The following is an 18,244-nucleotide window of genomic DNA, read 5'->3' as shown; positions in this document are numbered from 1 at the left end:
ATCTCCTTCTATTTAAGTATAAATAGCTTGAAGAAAAGGACACGGAATCACATCACTACCACTGTGGAAAAACTCCCTACAAAATACAACCCCAGTGGTTCTCCCCACATGAAAATTACAAAACAGTTAGGAGAAGTAACTCCAGTGGCTACTGCCAGGTTGAAGTTCAGAGATAAAACTCTAGCTCTGTATGTTCAGAACTAAAACAGTCCAAAAGGTCCGGCTCAATCAGTCATAAAGAGTCTTGTACCTTGAGTAAGGTAATTAAAACAACCTGTATGTGGAATGATGTGCTTCACCTTAAAATAAGCCAGAAGGTACAGGCCCAAACTGTTTAAGGTTGTAGGCAGGCCTTGAAACAATAGCTAGCTGGGATCAGTTAAGGAAAATAGTATCAACCAACTACTGTCAGGTGTCCAAACACCACTGGGTTGACGTCTACAACTACAGAACACCTAAAAATCCTTCCCCCTATGCCCCTGGCCCCAGTCTGATAAACACCATTCTCCCAAAAACCTAGGAACTAGCTAAATAGAGGTGACAAATCTCAGGCATGCAAGAATACAGGTTCATGATTTCGCCGGGGAGGAAGGGGAGAGAATGTTACCAAGCAACACTGATGGCTAAAATGGAATGCAAGATAACACCCAACCCCCAACTGTAGGAAACAGAAGTACAAAACTGTCTGATGTAATGAGCTTTGTACTAGTAACACGGAATTTGCTTTCCAATTCCATAAACACACAGTACCAAGAGCAATTCAGGGTCTTCAGGCGTGATTGCATCAAAGACCAATGTAACTACGTCAGCGTTCTATATGTTTTCTGTTGTAAGAGTAAGTACATTTCCCTATCTTGCCCTGAGGGAAACTACAAACAGTACTGGAAAGTAAAAATCAGTTCTGTGATGATAATTTACTTAAATTAACTTAGGCCCTGTCATTTTAAATAACTTTTACTCACATTTATAGAATCTGGCAGCAACATAACCGGCTGGAGTTCCAAGCAGCACCCATAAAACCACAGCACAGGTCATTAGAGCTCCCCGGTTAGCAGGTGACAAAAATCCCAGGCAAGCAAAAACTGTGAAGCAGAGGTGCACAATTTTGGAAAGTAATTATATGTTTGACTTAAAGCCAGTACATAAGTTATCTTAAAATTTGTGTATATTAAGTTGCGTGTCTACTATATCAGCTCAGCTGTTTCTAGTCTTAGACCTTTAAGAATTTTCTAGACAAAAACTATACTGCTATTTTTACTAGTACCTCGCGATTAGTGGTGAAAGGTCATCTGTACTCAATGAACGCCTCCCCACTTTATTACTTACACAGGGTGACAAAAGTCATTATTAAGATCTGCGTGCCAGAGCCTAGAAAAACAGACAACAGCATTCCTTTTCTCGGGGGCCTGAAAATATCACCGTGAACCAGTTTCCAGCCAAATTCTTCTTGAGCATCTTCCTGTAAAGGAAAACACACCTATTTTAATACAGTAGATTGCCATTGAAATAGCCTGATATACCTTTAGCTGAAGAAAATATATTCCAAATAAGTTTTAGGAAGTATATTTCAGACTTACAGTGGAATCCATCTGATTGTATCTTGCAATATCTTTATGCAGTGTCCTCAACATAATCATAGCTACCATTCCAGACAGAAAGAGGACAATCACCAAGGAATTCATAATACTGAATAAAAAAAAAAGTTAAAAAAATATCATCAAATAGCTATGTAAACATTTCAGTACAGTGCACTTGGAGACAAACTTTCTTCTCACCTAAACCACTGAATGTGAGTGTGAGGCATGGATTCCAAAATATAATCCCATCTTGATGCCCATCTTATATCTTTTTCTTCCTGAAAGAATAAACACATCAGTTTCAGATACAGTCAGTATCCAACTGAAGTTTACAAGCTGATGTTCACGCAAAGCAATCTTAAATTTCACGACAAATTGAAAATTGAATTTTGCATGCCTTAAAGGAAATAGCTTAATAACAACTACCTAAAACAAACCTAAGACTTGGCCATAGAATCTAAACCAAAATATTTTCTGAATAGCACTCAGCTCCCATGTCTTCTTAAGACATAAACGCATATCAAATCAGTTCTTGAAGGGAGGAAGAACAATAAAATTACTTTAATTCATTTGGAATTCAAACGACAAGCAGAATAACACAGAATATGCATTTTTTAGCATATGTAAGTCAACACTACAGAGAGTGAGAAACTAAGCTCTGCTATATGGTGTCCAGCATAACATTCCACTTTCTAGGTAGTGCTCTGTCCAAATTATCCTGTGCTTTGATACAACCTTGTTTCAGTACCAACTACCAATCCAATTACACTCAGCTTATACTGCCAGACAGGTGGGGAGACAATACTACAAAACTTACATTGTTAGTAGAAGGAAACAAACTATTCCTTCATGCATTTCAGCTGATTATACCTATTCAGACTGAACTTTCATTGTTCAGAAACACTTCAAAAAGCATTTATTTCATTTTGCAGAGTAAATGTGAAAAAAGGAATAAACAGTGCTGATCAACCTGAAGACTGCTATTAAACAAACCATACACACGAGTATCAATTAATAAAAATGGGTAGGTGTTTTTCTGACAGGATGTTATTTTAGTAATTTATAACATACAAGAGCAAGAATGCTTTCCAGTAAAGCCAGTTTTTGAAAATATAACAAACAGTGTGTTAAAAAATTCAGCCAAGATCAAATGCCTAGTTCACTGAGGTAATAAAACTAAGACTCAATGCAAGCAACAAGTTTCTAAACCAGTATCAACAGTTCTAGGGCAGAATCCCATTTTCCCTCATACCTTTTTTCTGCCTTCCTGAGATGACCTGATCTGCCAACCTGACAGAATTTCAGAAAATGATCTCCAAGTGATGTAACATTGTGCACAGGACAGTAACACACACACACAGTGAAGCGTGTCTTTTTTTCTTTTTAGATAAACCATATAATAGCACGAAGCTAAGGTCATTCTTAAATACTACTCACAGGTTTCCAAAAGTACTTACTTTACAGTATATAAATTAATTTCAGCATCATAACTCACATAATTTCTCAAAACATAATTAATCATACATAATAAAGCTCCTTATGAATATTTTCTCCTACTAGTTATAGTATTTTGGACTCTACCATGTAATCCAGTACATTACTAGAGTAAAGAATGATCATGGTAATTTTTCAAACACTGCTGTAACAGCTTCTAAGAGAAAAAGGGTTCACGCCTGAGACAGCGTGGTGATATAATAACAAGACCAGTGCTTTACTGGGTACTTATGACAGTGGCAGTGGATCCCACACCCTAATTCAATGCTACCCCACATCTAAATTTAAAGATCCCCTATCTGGTCTCCATTTCACCACAGTTGAACTGAATCCTACAGCAGGCTATAAACATAGAATTAAGACAGATACAGGAACAGCCTTCATATGACAATGACCTATAGTTTTCAAAGACACCACTGGCCTTGCAATCAGAACAAGAAAAACATAAAACAAAAAAATTGCTCTACTGCTATTTCTCAGGCTATTAATTGTCAAGATTCTGATTGAAGTCCATAACAACAGAAAAAAGGAAGGCATGGACTCCTTCATATCCAGAAGCAGCACAGAATGAGGTTGAAAATATGAACTGCTGTGTATGAGCTATCCCTTCAACACATACACAGGGAGTCAAGAAATCCACTTAGTTATAATGTGCACTCTTTCTAGCGAGTCACTAACGTTTTGAGGTCTTGGACTAATAACTAAACAGATTGGGAAAGAATGGGAAATAGTTCATCCAGCCAACTCCATTAAAAAAAAAATCAATCTCATTTGTCACCAGAATGAGACATATTCAGGTATCACTGCTCCCTACAGTTGAGTGATATACTGCTCCTCTGTCTTTAAATCACGAGTAGTGGAACAAAAAATACCAGCTCCCTACTCTTTTGCAAATTTCCATAGGAGGAAGACCTTGAAGAAATTAAAGCTTTTGCAGCAGGAGAGTAGAAAATTATCAGCTTCAACCTACCTACAACACTAATTTGCTGAAGCACACATTTTCTCAGAGCTTGGATTGAAAAATTATCTAAACAAGGAAAGTATGATTCTTTCAAAAAACCCAAACACATATGCACTTCACATTCAGTGTGTATACAAAATCATAAAAAGCATGTGGTTAAATCCCAAGCCACCTCTGACATTCCAGTTCAAATGAAGTTTTAAAACCACAAATTTCCTATTCTGAGATCATTTTAGTTGTCCATCTTTATAGTTCAGAGTATTAATGAATGATTTTAAGAGGAAACTACCACAGAAAGCTTAGTACTCACTTTAAAAGAAACTGAATATGTGTAAGCAATTTTGACTTCTCCATTAGCCTTATTACTTATATCCATAGGCGGTCCTGAGCAATCAGGGTTGTCTGGATGAGTATGCTTGTAACTGCAGGAAGAAAAAAAAAAACCACAGAATGAAAGCTGCTTCACTGACAACGCTTTTAAGAATTCATTCATCTTACATAGCCATCAGTCTCATCCAGGATTCTTCCCTTCAATGTAAGAGTTTTTCTTAATACCTCAAATTTCAGAGCTCATAAGCAATGTATCATAACTGCAGAACTTTTGATACTTGAACTTTTTAAACAATAGTTGTCTCTTCTAAAGAGAAAACTATAGAGAGCATAGTCTCTAAAGCTGAGCACCAAAAATTAAAGACGTCTGAGTACTGTTAATAACCTCCAAAACACTCAAAAAATTACAACAGAATTACTAACTTTTGTCGGAAAAAAAATAGTGTCATCATGATGCTGCACCAACAATGCAACAAGCTCAGTTATACCAAGAATACAAAATAAAGGAAAGACAAGATGCTAAGACATCAGTTGTGCAAGCCACACAGACACCAGAACAACCGACGGGTATGTTTCTGAAATCATTCCATTCAAATCCTGATTGCTGAGGACATCAAATGTTGCACTCTGATTACGCCTGCCTCAGGCACTGGTGGCCTGTTCTGTCACAAGACGGACCGTTCCCCAGTAGGGAACTGAGGGTTGCTTCACTGAACACATACCGCTTCCAGGTTTTTTTGTTTGTTTGTTTTGTTTTTCCCCCAAATAGGAAATGGTGCACAAAGATCTACTGAATTCAGGACAGAATTACGTTAGACATCCATCAACAGAAAACAGGTCACATATCTGAAAATATTTCTGACTAGCAACAGGTCCCCAGACCAAAGCAAGTATCTTGGGATGGACCACCATTTGATGACAAGTCATTCCCGAGTACTAACCTTTTTGGTTCAAGTTTAGCAGCAACTAGTCTTGCTCCCAGAGCTTCATTTTCCACAACATGGTAATATATTTTTATGTCGACATGGTTGAAAATATAAAAAGTATCTTTTTCATGAAATTCTGACTGCAATGATAAACGATGGTGTTAAACAATCGAAAAGATAGAGACATCTAAAAGCCTTAGGCAGAAGCTTACATAACAGAATTTTAGATTATGTACAGATTTTCTGTCAAGAAGTTCTCCTACAAGATGAATGGGGGATTTAGGGTATACAAAGACAGTAAAGTCTTTGCATTAAAGCCTTGCATTAAAAAGACAAACTAAAAAAGTTAATGCTAAGAACTGTCTACTACAGTTGAAAAGTAAAAAAATGTATTTAAATACAAAATGTATTTATAAATATATTCAAATATTTCAGTAACTGAAGATGTCCCACTTTATTTAATTGAAGTGGCAAACTGGATAGCTACCTACATGACAACTTTCATATCAGAAGTGTTTCATTAACATCAGCTATTTTAAAACAATGTCTATATTTTTCATAGATTAAAGAGAACCTCCCAAGACAAACAATGCAAATAACTGCTCTCTGTGACAGAGCCACCTTGACGTTTGAAACCAAAGATGCACAGGGATGAACTGCAAGCAGCAGCTAAGAATGCTGTGTCTTTGGTACAATCCATTAAGTAAAACCAACCATTTTGGTAAAACCAAAAATCCATTCCAGGTTCTCAGTGACCTCTCCACGGAAGAGGTCTGCAGTAATCTAAAGAAATCCTGGATTTTCTATTGCATTCTTTTCTCCACAATACTTACAGTGCTTTTATCTGGACCTCCACCAGTTAATCTGATAGATCTCTCACAAGAGAAGCTTTGTTCACTCAGAAATCTTATATTCTGCTTTCTTCCATTAGCCCACACAGTTTTAGGGAAAGCGATCCTTCAAGAAGTATTAATTTCCATGGAGAGGTACAAATATGTCTATGCAAACCTGCTTCTGTGAAAACACTTCTATCCCACAAAAATGTAAAGTCCAAGCCTTTGAATGTTTAGACTTCTTAGGCAATGAAGGATGACATGTTTTTCTTCTCTGTCACCATTTACAGGTACTAAATGCTATGCATGTTCATCTCTTCCCTCTATCTTTTAGAGCCCTTCTGTATTATGCAACAGAAGAGACAAAGTTCTTAGGCTTAGTTGAGGCTAACAAATTGTGGTACTTGTAGAGATATCAAAACACTTACCTAGTTTTAAGCAACAAGGGTTCTTAAGATGGTAAGGGCTCACCATAGAAAGAGGACACAGGAAAAATGCCAGTCTTTAGTAAAAAGGGGATATTAAAAAAAATAATTGCATAAACATACATTAATAACACAGGCATCTTTTGGACGGCCATCTTCTGTAATATAACAGCCAATAGGAAAACCAGGATTGCAGAACCTCTGGTCTTCTTCAACATCATAACACCAGGTCACCGGCATGTTGTCCACAATCCTGTAAATGGCACAGTGACATTTCACAATCTTTCAAAACACACAGTGTAATGGAAACAAAAGCAAACTAATATTAATCTAACTTTGCTACATTCATTACTGGAAGATTAACTACAATAATAATACTTCTTTAAGATCTTAACCATGGAATTGTACCAATTACCAAACCAATTTCCAAATGAGATAAGCATCTAGCTCTTGAACAGAAACTTTATCTTTTCTAGAAAAACAATATTTTTAAAAATCAGTCTATTTCTTCAGCAGGTGGCTTGGAAACAGGAAGCTTACTCTGTCACCACCAAAACTTTCTATTCACTGGACTGGTTTCTAAAGCCCCCATACAAATATAGCCCAACATATAAAACTCTCACTCCAAAGTCATAACAATTTAACATTTCATTATTTTGTATTTTAAAATGGCCAAAATAATCCACTAAATCAGATAAAATGAATTTGGTAATTTCAAATTTAGGACAAAACCAAAAAAAATTTTGCCTACACACACACACACATTAATTCTCCAGCTTCTTCATTGCTCTTCAAAATACTTTTCTCACTGCACTCTTTAAACTTTTATTTTGCACTAAAGTTAAGCAAGTTGGTTGGTTGGTTGGTTTTGTTCCCCTACCCCTTCTATTTAAATGAATTCCTGACCATTAACCTCAGTTCTATTCCCTGAGAGTATGGAATATTTTAACTAGATGGTTTACATGAGCAAAAAATTGAAAGCCACATTTGGGAAAGTAGTTGCTTTCAAACCTCCCTCCATTGTTTACCTGCTGCCTTTACATTATTGCCTCAAGATTTATGTTCATATTACCTAAAAGTCCTGAGCCCGGTAGGTTTATAGTTCACTTTCAATGAGAAATTTGTAGAGGAATCCCACACCCCCATGAGCAGTTGCGGAAAATTATAAGACAGTAAGATACAAACAGTATCCAATATGCTACAAAGAGTAAAAACATCAAACCAAAAATATACTTTTGAACATAGAGAAAGATACCAAACATGGTCACCTGTCCCTTTTTAAGAGAGACTACTAAAAAGAACAAACCTTTTTCTTTATGTTATGAAGTGTTTTAACTAGCTGAAAGATAAATCTGAAAAAGGAAGTAATTCAAAGACGACTTAAAATTCAGTAGCTGCTCTTACGGCAACATTAATGGCTCCAAGGTATGTTCTTAAAGGTCTATTAATAAACTTCGCACATGAAGAGATGAGACATCTGCCACTTCTTGTGCATCACTAGACCAAAAACTTAACACCGCACATTTTTGTAAAACTTATCAAGCTATTGAACAGCCCTTACAATGAAACGTCTCATCATTACAACCACTAGGCTATTCACGTAAACAAATACCTCATACCTGATAATACCTCATCAGGCACTTTTCAATACCTAATAAAACACAGGAATTACGACTTCAGACAACAATGAAATGTTTAGTTTGCTGTGTATTTTAACAGTCTCTACAGTAGCATCATTTTTAAAGCACACCAATAGAAGGGGGTAAAAAAAGTAGTATGTGGTGCCTTTGTTCACAAAATGCAAGATTTGCATCATCCCTACCATTAGCTCCCAGACAGAAATCAGAAGCAACATTCATGGCTCATACTCACACAGTGGAAGAGGTGAAGACAGGCCCTCCCAAAACACAGTTTTTGGGTTCTCAGGAGATTCCAAAAACTATCACAGAGCTGCAGACAGCAGCAGCACGAACTAAATCCTACTCGTTTCAGCATGCTACTACACAGCACAATGAAGTTGCTGATTAGGAGCTATTCCAGATGCAGATTCATTACACTTGAACCATATTTGGAATTCTACCTCCATAATATATGCTAGAGACAGCTCTTGCTTGTTAGTATTTTCATTTCGTAATCAAAACCAGGTCATGCACTAACCTACTGCTAAAGAGTTTGGTTGGGTTAAAGGCTTTCCCTTGGATCTTCTACAGCAAAGACATGCTGAGCTGCCTTCAAGCAGCAATGCTGGAACAAATTGAGAGTTTAAGCAGCAAATAATTTTTCACAGTTAATCTTCAAATTTAAAATGACTTGAAGAGATTATACATGTGGGGCAAATATGCTATACAACAGTGCTCTTATACGTCTCTCAAGAACATCTGGTGATGAACGTTGTCAGCCAAGATATCAGTATAGCTGTTGAGTCAATTCAGTATGTCAATTCCTAATCTTATTAAGTGGCTTCTAAAGCCTTAAAAGTTCTTTGTACCATCTGTGTTCCCCAGGAATTTTATGATAAACTGAAGCTGGATAATAAACCTCTTAAATCCTCACTTATGCTACCTTGCTGATCCCCATAAAACATCGCCCCGGACCATACTCCTGGACCACGCATCATGCATCACAAAATCCAGACACTTCCACTTTGTGAAGCTGTGGCTGATGGGGACTACCATTACTGTAACAGACATAAACAGGGATTCTTCATGCCACTGGTTCTAAAGTTTTAGGGTACTGGGCCTAGCAAAAAAAAAAAAAAACAAAACCACCACACACCACCAAAAACCCACCACCCCAAAAACAAATAGTAGAAGTGCTATTAAAAGAACTAAGAATGTAAGATGATGCATAGAGTGCCCTAAATTTAAAGGGAAGTTTTCACACTGAAAAATAGAACTACATCTTACTAAAATCTGAACAGCCCTATCAAGCTAGCTGTACAGCCTAAAAAATATAATTAAATGCACTAAGTATATTTGTAAAACAATTTAAGCTAAGGCGGAGCGGAAGCCCACCTGAAGTACTTTTCTGTATGATTAGTTTTACACGGTTCTGTTTCAGTTTCTGTATCAACAGCCTGCTTAAGCTTTGGGCTCCCCTAAAAAAGCTGAATCTCTTTCAACGAGTGACAGGGTCATAGCCTTGGGAAACTATTTTTCATTTATACACCAAAACATACAAAAACCTATAAAGCTGAAGCTTTATACCACACCAACATGCATCAGTGGAATTCAAAATGCTGTACATATTATAAATACATGCCGTATTTAACAGGAATATAACCCAATCCAGCATGTTTGAAGCTCCATTTATTTCAGCATTAGGCATATCCACACTGAATCCCTGCAAAAGTAGCTGTGCCTTTCAGGGTTTCTTTATTACTTTCTGGTTCACTTACATAAACATATGGCTATTGCCTATGAACCCTTCTGACCTAACCTATCAACTTCCAACAACACTGATTTTCAAGACTTTCCTAGAAAGATTTACATCAGCGAGCCATAGTTTATCCCTATAAAGGGTATCCCATATTCCTTCCCAAGAACAGTAGAAAAAGCACTCCCTGGCTTTCCAGCACAGGTGGCTGTTTCGAAAACGAAGAAATGGAACATGACATTACAGAAAAATATTTAATGACAATGGTGAGATTCAACATTTGACCTGCATTTTTACTACTATATCCTGAAAGTTTTCATCTAATTCGATGAAGACTGAAACCTTTATTTCTGTGAAGCAGGGAGCACATATTTAGAATCACATGGGCAACATCAGTTAATTATGCTCATGTATTACTTGCGAAGACATGCCACAGGAGCTCTGACGACTTCATGACAAAGTTGTTCCTTCTAGCCTTGCACCCAAAGGCTGCCGTTAGCACAGCATACCAACCTACAAAGCACTACACAAATACAGGTAGCACAGCTGGGTATTTCCAGTGTCAAGACAGAACCCGCAGATAAACATTTCCCAGCAACTGGATGTGGGTGCAGAAGACAGCTAAATCCTAAGTGACAATCAGCATGAGATTCAGCATAAGCATTCAGCCTTGCCCCACCCTTAAAGCCTGTTGGAAGAGCACCTCTGTGCCCAAGCAGAAAACAGCCCCAGCATGCTCCAAGACAACTCAAATGGTTACAGAGGGTCTCAGGAAACAGGAAGGGACCAAGCGTTTATAATTTCCTCAAAATTATTTCAGTAATTAATTTTCAATGGCCACTTTTCACTTGCCTATCCTGTAGGGGAAACAAACTTGGCATAAAACTACCAGAACCATTGATCCTATCTCCTCAACACAACATCTGAAGGGGAGCGCAAAGGCTCTTGAGGAAAACAAAGACAATACAGCAATAGAATGAAGGTCCCTTAAGACTTTTCTCAAGCTAGGGCACGATTAACTTCTACATTTACAGGTGCAAAGAAATAGCAGTATTTTACAGTAGGCACAGAGACAGCACAAAAACTACAAAGCTTTGTTTGGAAACAGACTTGTTTCCATTACACCTGGTGCTTATCCTTCAAGCGAAGGAAATTTTTTATGATGATAAACAATAGAACATCTTTTGCACGGACAGAAGGGTAATAGATTCAGTGCAAATACCTGGTGTTCAATCTGTATTAACTTGCAAATACAAAATGATAAAGTAAATTATCGCCAACATACTAGACTAAGCAACCTATAAATTTAGCTATCAACTTACCAATGGTGCTGATAATTCAGTAGCATACTTTTTTTCAAAAAGTCTAATTTCTGTTTATCTTCTGGCTTTGTGGTATCATATGTTTTTGTACAAACAGATTTACATGTGTCCTTATTCTTGAATGTGAACTAAGAAAAATGAAAGACATATGAGCAAAAAGGTTGTAACAAACTTTGTATCATTTCAGTATTTTAGCAAATTTCCCCTATGCATTTTAAATTGCCTATACTATTATAATAAAAACACCTAACAAATTACCAAGACTATGTATATTAGCACTCCAGAGGAGGTTTTTATTTTGATGTGTGCTATAAAACCCTCCTGTGTTCATTGTAGGAGCCCTACACTAAGAGCTCCTTGTTACTGATTAAAACCTGTTTTCTGCAATGATTTACCAAGACAAGTCATTTAACCTCACAGCAGCAATGCTGTCCCAGGCAGATTCAATTGATAACTTTCTCTCCTACTATATGTAGGAGCAAAGGCGAGAGCTTCAGTCACCAGCAAAGACAAGCTGGCTAACACCAGTTCTAATACTTCCACTTTACAGCTGCAGTAATTTCGGATCTGGTTCCAAGAAATAAGAGTACTCAACTTCCTCTAACAAGGGGACAGCTGAGGAGTAAGAATCAGGTTTTGCCAAAGAGAGAACACAACCTCCGCAGCTACAGCTTCATGATGCAAAGAGCATAGTTACAATTAGGTGTCATTGATAGATTTCTATTATGTGGAATTTCAGATTTCGAAGCTCTTCGAGACAAAGTCCTTATGAAGAGGATCTTCAAGATCCTGATCTCCTTTGGTTACATTTGAATGTACGTATTACCAGACACCCCTTGTCAGAGAACAAACCCTGTAAGGAGATGGTTCTATCCTCTCTCCAAACAATACTTGTCCAAGGTTTTCAGAGGGACGCTTCTTTCCTTCTGCTTGACAAAAATCAAACCTGAATTACAGAAAAGATACAGAAGTTAATAAAATATTCTCAGCTGCAAGCATTAGACCTCAAAGAGTGCTCCCAAATCAACACCTTCATCACAAGTAACTATACAGCTTGCCTTCTAGACAACAGTTCCTTCTTTGAATGTGCAAAGCAAAGTGTGAAAATCACAGTCCCATTTTGAAAAGAACAAAATAAAACCAACAATCAAATCTCTTAATCAGCTGTTTCAGAACAGTTTATATTAAACATGGTAGCATAAAAGTTTCCTTAAGTAGTACAAAGTTTCCTCTTTGAACAGGGATTTTAGCCAAGAATTAAACCTTCACATAGAGTTTTATGACAGCTCTGAGAAAAAAGCATGCAGGCCAGATTCTTGGGTGTGGAGGTAATAATAACAGAAAAAAAAAATACACCGAGACGGCTCCTTTACAACAAGCACTATTAAATAAACAGGTTATTGCAGTTTTATTCACCAACACATTTAATAGCACATCCTCCAAGTTTTTCCAGCCTAATTTCAAGTGTATCACATTTGCGTTCATTAAAGTTAAGACATAACTAATGCTTAACCTCTTCAATATTAATAGTCAAAATATTCTTTGAAGCAACTTTACATAGTTGTACCAGGCAGGGATACATTTTGTTCACTCCTATGATGTGTACCAAGGAAACATTTAACACCTCATTAAGATAATTGATGGGAAGTTCACACCTCATTACCATTTAACTCATCTGGCTACAGGCTACTAAAGACAGCGCTACTACTTTGATCTCCAGAAATGACAACTAATGCAGAATAGTAAATATTATCTATACACACACACACATTTTAACCTTAAGTTACTCTAAAGCAGCGATTTGACCTACGTGAGGGCCTATGAACCCATGCACTACTTCTAAAGTATAAGCAAGCACAACTGAGAAGAAGGAAGCAATGTATGCACCCACCTCCTCATTGAAAATTCTGTATTTGTAAATTTATGTTAGTAAATAAATAGATGGTCCTCACTGGCAAACTGCTGTAGCAAGAGGTAGATAATACTTTAAGATAAATTAAATTCATCTTTTTGGAAGAACTGACAACTAAAGTGACATAAACAGTATAATATACTTACGCAGTATATTCGTAGGGAAGGACAGACTCTACAGAGTCAAGCCGGTTCACAAACAGCTCAATTCCAGACTGAAAGAGAGGAGATAATCAGCAGTTACATTAAAGCACTTCTTCAATTCTGACAGATCACAGAATCACAGAATGGTTGGGGTTGGAAGTGACCTCTGAAGATCATCTTGTCCAACCCCCCTGCTTGAGCAGGGACGCCTAGATACATAGATTTGTGTGAATAAAGTAAAGTGAAGCTGAAAATGTAAGATTTGTGCAATTATACATCTTGTAACACAGACTCTTGTGTAATGAACCGTATCTGCTGACAGCATAAGTTAAACACTATCTAACCATCACAAAAACAGTGACCACATGACAAAACCACTTTAAGGCTAACATAACCATGCGAACTACAAGATAGCAAGAAACCATGCACAAGAATAATAAAATTACCACAGCTGCTGGTGTTTTAGTTTAAGGTACCAAGTTAGAGCTGTATTATTCATTGCCACAACTTTTGTGTAATAAAAGTCTTAAAAGAACAAGAACGAAAGAATGGATGAGATAGTACTTCTCCCTATAATTAAGCTGCTCCACAATTTTATCTATGTTGCAACTGAAAACTGAAGTATGAGGATTTAAACAACGTATTCAGACTGATGCTCTATTTGAAGTTTGAACAGAAGCTCTTTCCAAAGAGAAGGCAAAGATATACTCATTTACCTTCTTACAGAAGTTTATTAAGAACTCTAGAAACTCTTGAGTAAGAACCTGAAATTAAGTCTGCTGTGGTTTCAGTCTAGTTTGGTCTATACACATGAATTACAGATGGGGTAGTCTCCTGCTATGGAAAGGAAGAGGTCTCTCACTCTTCCCTCTTAGCCTCAAAGTCCCTTCCTTTATTCTAGTCCCGCAGTCCCAATACATGTAAACTGTTTACCTTACACTGCTTTTGGCAGTTACCTGCTTGCACAGTAAACCAATTCAACTGGCTAAAACAGCAAAAAAGATTTACCCCAAAAATTTTTAAAGAGCAGTTTTTAGCAGCATAGCAAGTTGAACTGTAATACTGTGCAATCAGACCAGAGCTGGAGACAGCAAAAGGAAGAAGAGTGTTTTCAGGAACAAGACCTCCCTTTCAACAGCAAGCCATCTATTTTCTCACCAGGAAGCAACAGGAAAGCTTTTCCTCCCTATGAAAATTCACTCAAGTTTAGCCAAAGCAAGACATTCTGGAGGGGGAAAAAAGTGAATGGAATTGTTCACTTGTATCTGTAGCTCAGATACTTCAGTCAGGTGCTATGTTTTACTGATATTCTGTAATTGCCCACGTGCAAGTCAGGATGCAGTTCCATGAGCCGTAGGGTGCTTTGAGATGTTAAATTGACACATTTAAGCCACAACACCTTACTGTACCTCTTACCCCTGCCCTAAGCTACACAGACCTGCTTCTTACCTCTGGGTAGCGCACACTTGCCATAATTCTATAAGCCACTTCAACTCACTAACACAGCAAAAAACTAGTCTGGCAAAAACTTGGATATTTTCCTGCCATGTTAATAAGCTCAAAAAAGGATTTAACAAGTAACACAGCTGGGACAATGCAGAGGAGAGGAAGACATTGCCCCAAGGAATACAGGAATGAAATCTCTCACTTCTAGCAGCAAGAAGTTAGTGTGCCTCAGCTGGCCACAGGAACACAGCCTCAGATTAGCTATTTTTCATTGGAGGAGGAGATTTACTTGAATGCTTCAATTTTCCATAAGAAGTATGTGTTACTTTCTATCAAAGATCAGTATCTTTGATATAACAATTTCCCATACAATGGCAAGCCCCCTTTGGAGGCATCAGTATTTTTTTAAACTGAGAAAGGATTCTTAATATTCAGGCAAGAGTTACTATTTAAGTCTGCACAGATCATGTTCTAACCAAAACAGACAAAGCGGCCAAGCTGAGTTTGCCCAAGCAGATTAGTACACAGCTTGGAGGAAGGGGGAAAGTCATGAGTTTCATCATTCTTGTGCTGCTAGCTACGTGCCCCACTAACAACATCCCATCTCACCAACAGAGGACCAGAGAGCCATAGAGATTATAACAGACAAATAGTACCATTTAGAGATCTGCTCTGTGGATCTAAATCCTCTAGGCAGAATAAAACTCAGTATTATTACTGACATCATAATCAACAGTGACAATTTTAAGAACTCAGCAAGAACACGTAAAAAATTAAGGTTGTCCAGGGAAGCATAGTTTTATCCTCTTACGTAAGCATTATGATATAGCAATCATCTGATCACATATTGTTTCTCCTCACCAGGGACCAGACTACATTCAGTTGCAGGCTACATGGCAAGACTTAGATGTGAAGAGTGATTTAGGCTTCTCCATATGCCTATGTCTTGCTTAGTACACAAATGGCTGGCACGAGGTAGAGGACTATAAGAGGTGGCTAATTTCAGGAAGATATTTTTGCAATAATACACCTGTCGAGGTTATCCTAAAACATTCAGCTAACCGCTGGTGGTAGATTTACATTACTTAAGCACCTTACTTCACATTTACAGAATGATGAATTCTCAGGATAAGGAGACAAACATTTTGTACACATTATACGAGGGGAAAAAAAAAAAAAGACGTCTGAGAAGGACGACCCCATAAGCATCTCAGGTTGGATACAGAAGACAGTAGGCAATCTGGTTTACTTGACTTTAAAAAAAAACCAAACCAAAACCAACTTTCTGCCACAGTCCTAGCTTAAAACAGGAATAATTCAGACATAGCTGTATTTTTCATGGGTGTTGTGAAAAACTATAAACTGCAGCTTGAAAGTCTTAGCCTGTACTTGAAGAAAAAAAAATCCTTAAGAGGGTAGTGCAGCACCCCGCAGGTCACCCAGGGATGTGACGGATGCTCCATGCATGGATATTTTCAAGGCTTGCTTAAACAAAGGTAGAGCTGAGCTGATCTAGTGTTGGCAACAGTCTTGCTTCAAGCATGAGGCTGGACTACATGACCTCCTAAGGTTGCTTCCAGACACTGTTTCTATGATCCTATAAAAAACATCCACAGAATGTTCTACTACTACAACAGAAGTGGCACGGAAATGAGTGAAAAAATCCACAGCTATGTGTTAGGCACAAGGTTTGGCTGGTCTGAATGGAACAATACACTTAAAGAAGGGAAAAGACATTTATAGCAACTACGCTTTCATTACATGTTTGGCTTATTATCCGCTCTACTGATTCATGACAGCAAATGGATAAAGACAGTGCAAGGTGATTGGCAAAAGGATACAGTATAAATATACTCTTATTCTGAAGAATCAGGGACCAGTGTTTCATGTAACACAGAAGCTGGGAGATAAGAGTGTGAGATAGCCACTTGTAACAGCAATAAGACAAGGGATCGTAAAAGCTATTGGTCTTGAACTTTCTCATTCAAGTCTCAAGGCATGGTCTGGCGTAATTTCCACCCCAGCAGCAGCAAACAACTTCTAAAGCTCACCCAAAGGAGAAAAGACTATTTTAAGTACAGAGCCCCTATCAGCCAACATCCTTACAAATCAGTAATTTGGTTATGTGATGTGAAGTCCGCTTGTCACTTATGTAGGCATGAAAATAAGTTTAAGCTTCATGTGAGACTCTGGGGCCAAGAAGCCCCTACACTTCAGATTCCTGCAGCCGAGAAAAGACAGCAAGGAAAGGCTGCCTTGATTGTATACCTGCTTGCAGGCACCGGCTGCTCGCTCCTGCCAAGAATCACACACCCGACCGGCACGACCCGCCACTGCGATCCTTACTTTCTGCAGCTTCCCAACAAGTATTTAGAAGCGCCCAAGAGATAAGCCGGCCGGGGCTTCCCATCTCTGTAACGTGACTGTAAATCACGAGATGAAGCGATGGCCCTTTCCTTCCCGGCGAGGGGCGAAGGGTGCTTCACCGTTACCGGTCACGGTGGGAAGGGGAACACGCTCGAAACCCCCGCAGCAACAGCCCCCGTGGGCGTTTGGTACAAACCCTCGGCGGGGGGGGGAACCCTACCCAACCCAACCCACCACAGACCCGCCGCCCCCAGCAGAAGGGTAAAACTCGGGCCGCGCAGCAACCCGGGCGCCGAGGCCTCCCCTCAGGCCGGCGGTGGCGGCGGGGTGCCCCCCAAGCCCCCCGGCCCCGCTCACCTTGCACTCGGGCTTCTCCTTGCCCTCCTCACAGAAGTTGACGGGGGCCAGGCCCGGCAGGTAGAAGGCGGCGGCGGGGACGGGCGCGGCTGCCGCCAGGGCGGCGGCGATGAGTAGCCGCCGCAGGGCCATGGCGGGGGGCGGGGGGCGCGGCGGTGGAGGAACGGCGGCGTGAGCCGGAGGCGGGCGGGAGGGGGTCCCTGGGCGCCTCTCGCGCGCCGGCGGCGGCAACGATAGTGGCTTCGTCTCCCCCCCGCCCCCGCCCAGACGGACGGACAGACTGACGGACGGCCGCCACTTCCGGCTTCTCTCTCGCCCGCGACACGTCACCCCGCGCGGACCGCCGGACGAGCGGGAGGGGGGGCGTGGCCGGCGCACGCGACGAACCGGTCCGGGCTTTACGCGTTCGCTTCCGGGGTAGCGCTCCGCCAGCCCCGGTTGCCATGGCAGCGCGGCGCCCGCCACCGCCCCGCCCCGGTCCTCCCTCTGCACCGGCCCGGGCCGCGGCCGGGGAGGAAGAAGGGGAGCAGGCCCCCGGTCAGGCTGCGCTGGCTTCTTCGCGGCTGTTAACGTTCGTTGCTCTTTTTAAAATACATTTTTTTTCTCTTTTAATACATTCTCGCTACGGACAGCTCTCCCGGTTTTCAGACTGAACTTGGGGGGAGACCTACTGTTGGCTGAGTGGCGCCGGGGAGGAGAAGGACAGACGGACAGAAAGGTGTTGGCTGTAGTGACCATCCCTTACACCTCAGCATTCAGAGCAACCCGGGTCTGCA

The 18,244-nt window shown here is 39.8% G+C and overlaps 1 protein-coding gene across 1 annotated transcript in view; it reads right to left on the bottom strand.

Moving 5' to 3' along the window:
• TM9SF2 (transmembrane 9 superfamily member 2) overlaps window positions 1-17,817 on the bottom strand; it is a 28,671-nt gene extending 10,854 nt beyond the window's left edge. Inside the window, exons 1-11 of the mRNA XM_075090061.1 lie at window positions 17,469-17,817; window positions 13,302-13,369; window positions 12,096-12,189; window positions 11,244-11,371; window positions 6,670-6,799; window positions 5,304-5,428; window positions 4,343-4,454; window positions 1,776-1,855; window positions 1,578-1,686; window positions 1,327-1,459; window positions 963-1,082 (exon numbers count right to left, since the gene is read on the bottom strand). Coding sequence (XP_074946162.1) covers window positions 963-1,082; window positions 1,327-1,459; window positions 1,578-1,686; window positions 1,776-1,855; window positions 4,343-4,454; window positions 5,304-5,428; window positions 6,670-6,799; window positions 11,244-11,371; window positions 12,096-12,189; window positions 13,302-13,369; window positions 17,469-17,600 — 1,231 coding nt within the window. The 5' untranslated portion in view covers window positions 17,601-17,817. The remainder of the gene's footprint in view (window positions 1-962; window positions 1,083-1,326; window positions 1,460-1,577; window positions 1,687-1,775; window positions 1,856-4,342; window positions 4,455-5,303; window positions 5,429-6,669; window positions 6,800-11,243; window positions 11,372-12,095; window positions 12,190-13,301; window positions 13,370-17,468) is intronic.
• Window positions 17,818-18,244: the final 427 nt, after the last annotated feature.

The sequence above is a fragment of the Phalacrocorax aristotelis genome, chromosome 1 (assembly GCF_949628215.1).
Source record: "Phalacrocorax aristotelis chromosome 1, bGulAri2.1, whole genome shotgun sequence".
Classification (NCBI taxonomy): domain Eukaryota; kingdom Metazoa; phylum Chordata; class Aves; order Suliformes; family Phalacrocoracidae; genus Phalacrocorax; species Phalacrocorax aristotelis.
This window is presented reverse-complemented; position numbering and strand designations above follow the sequence as displayed.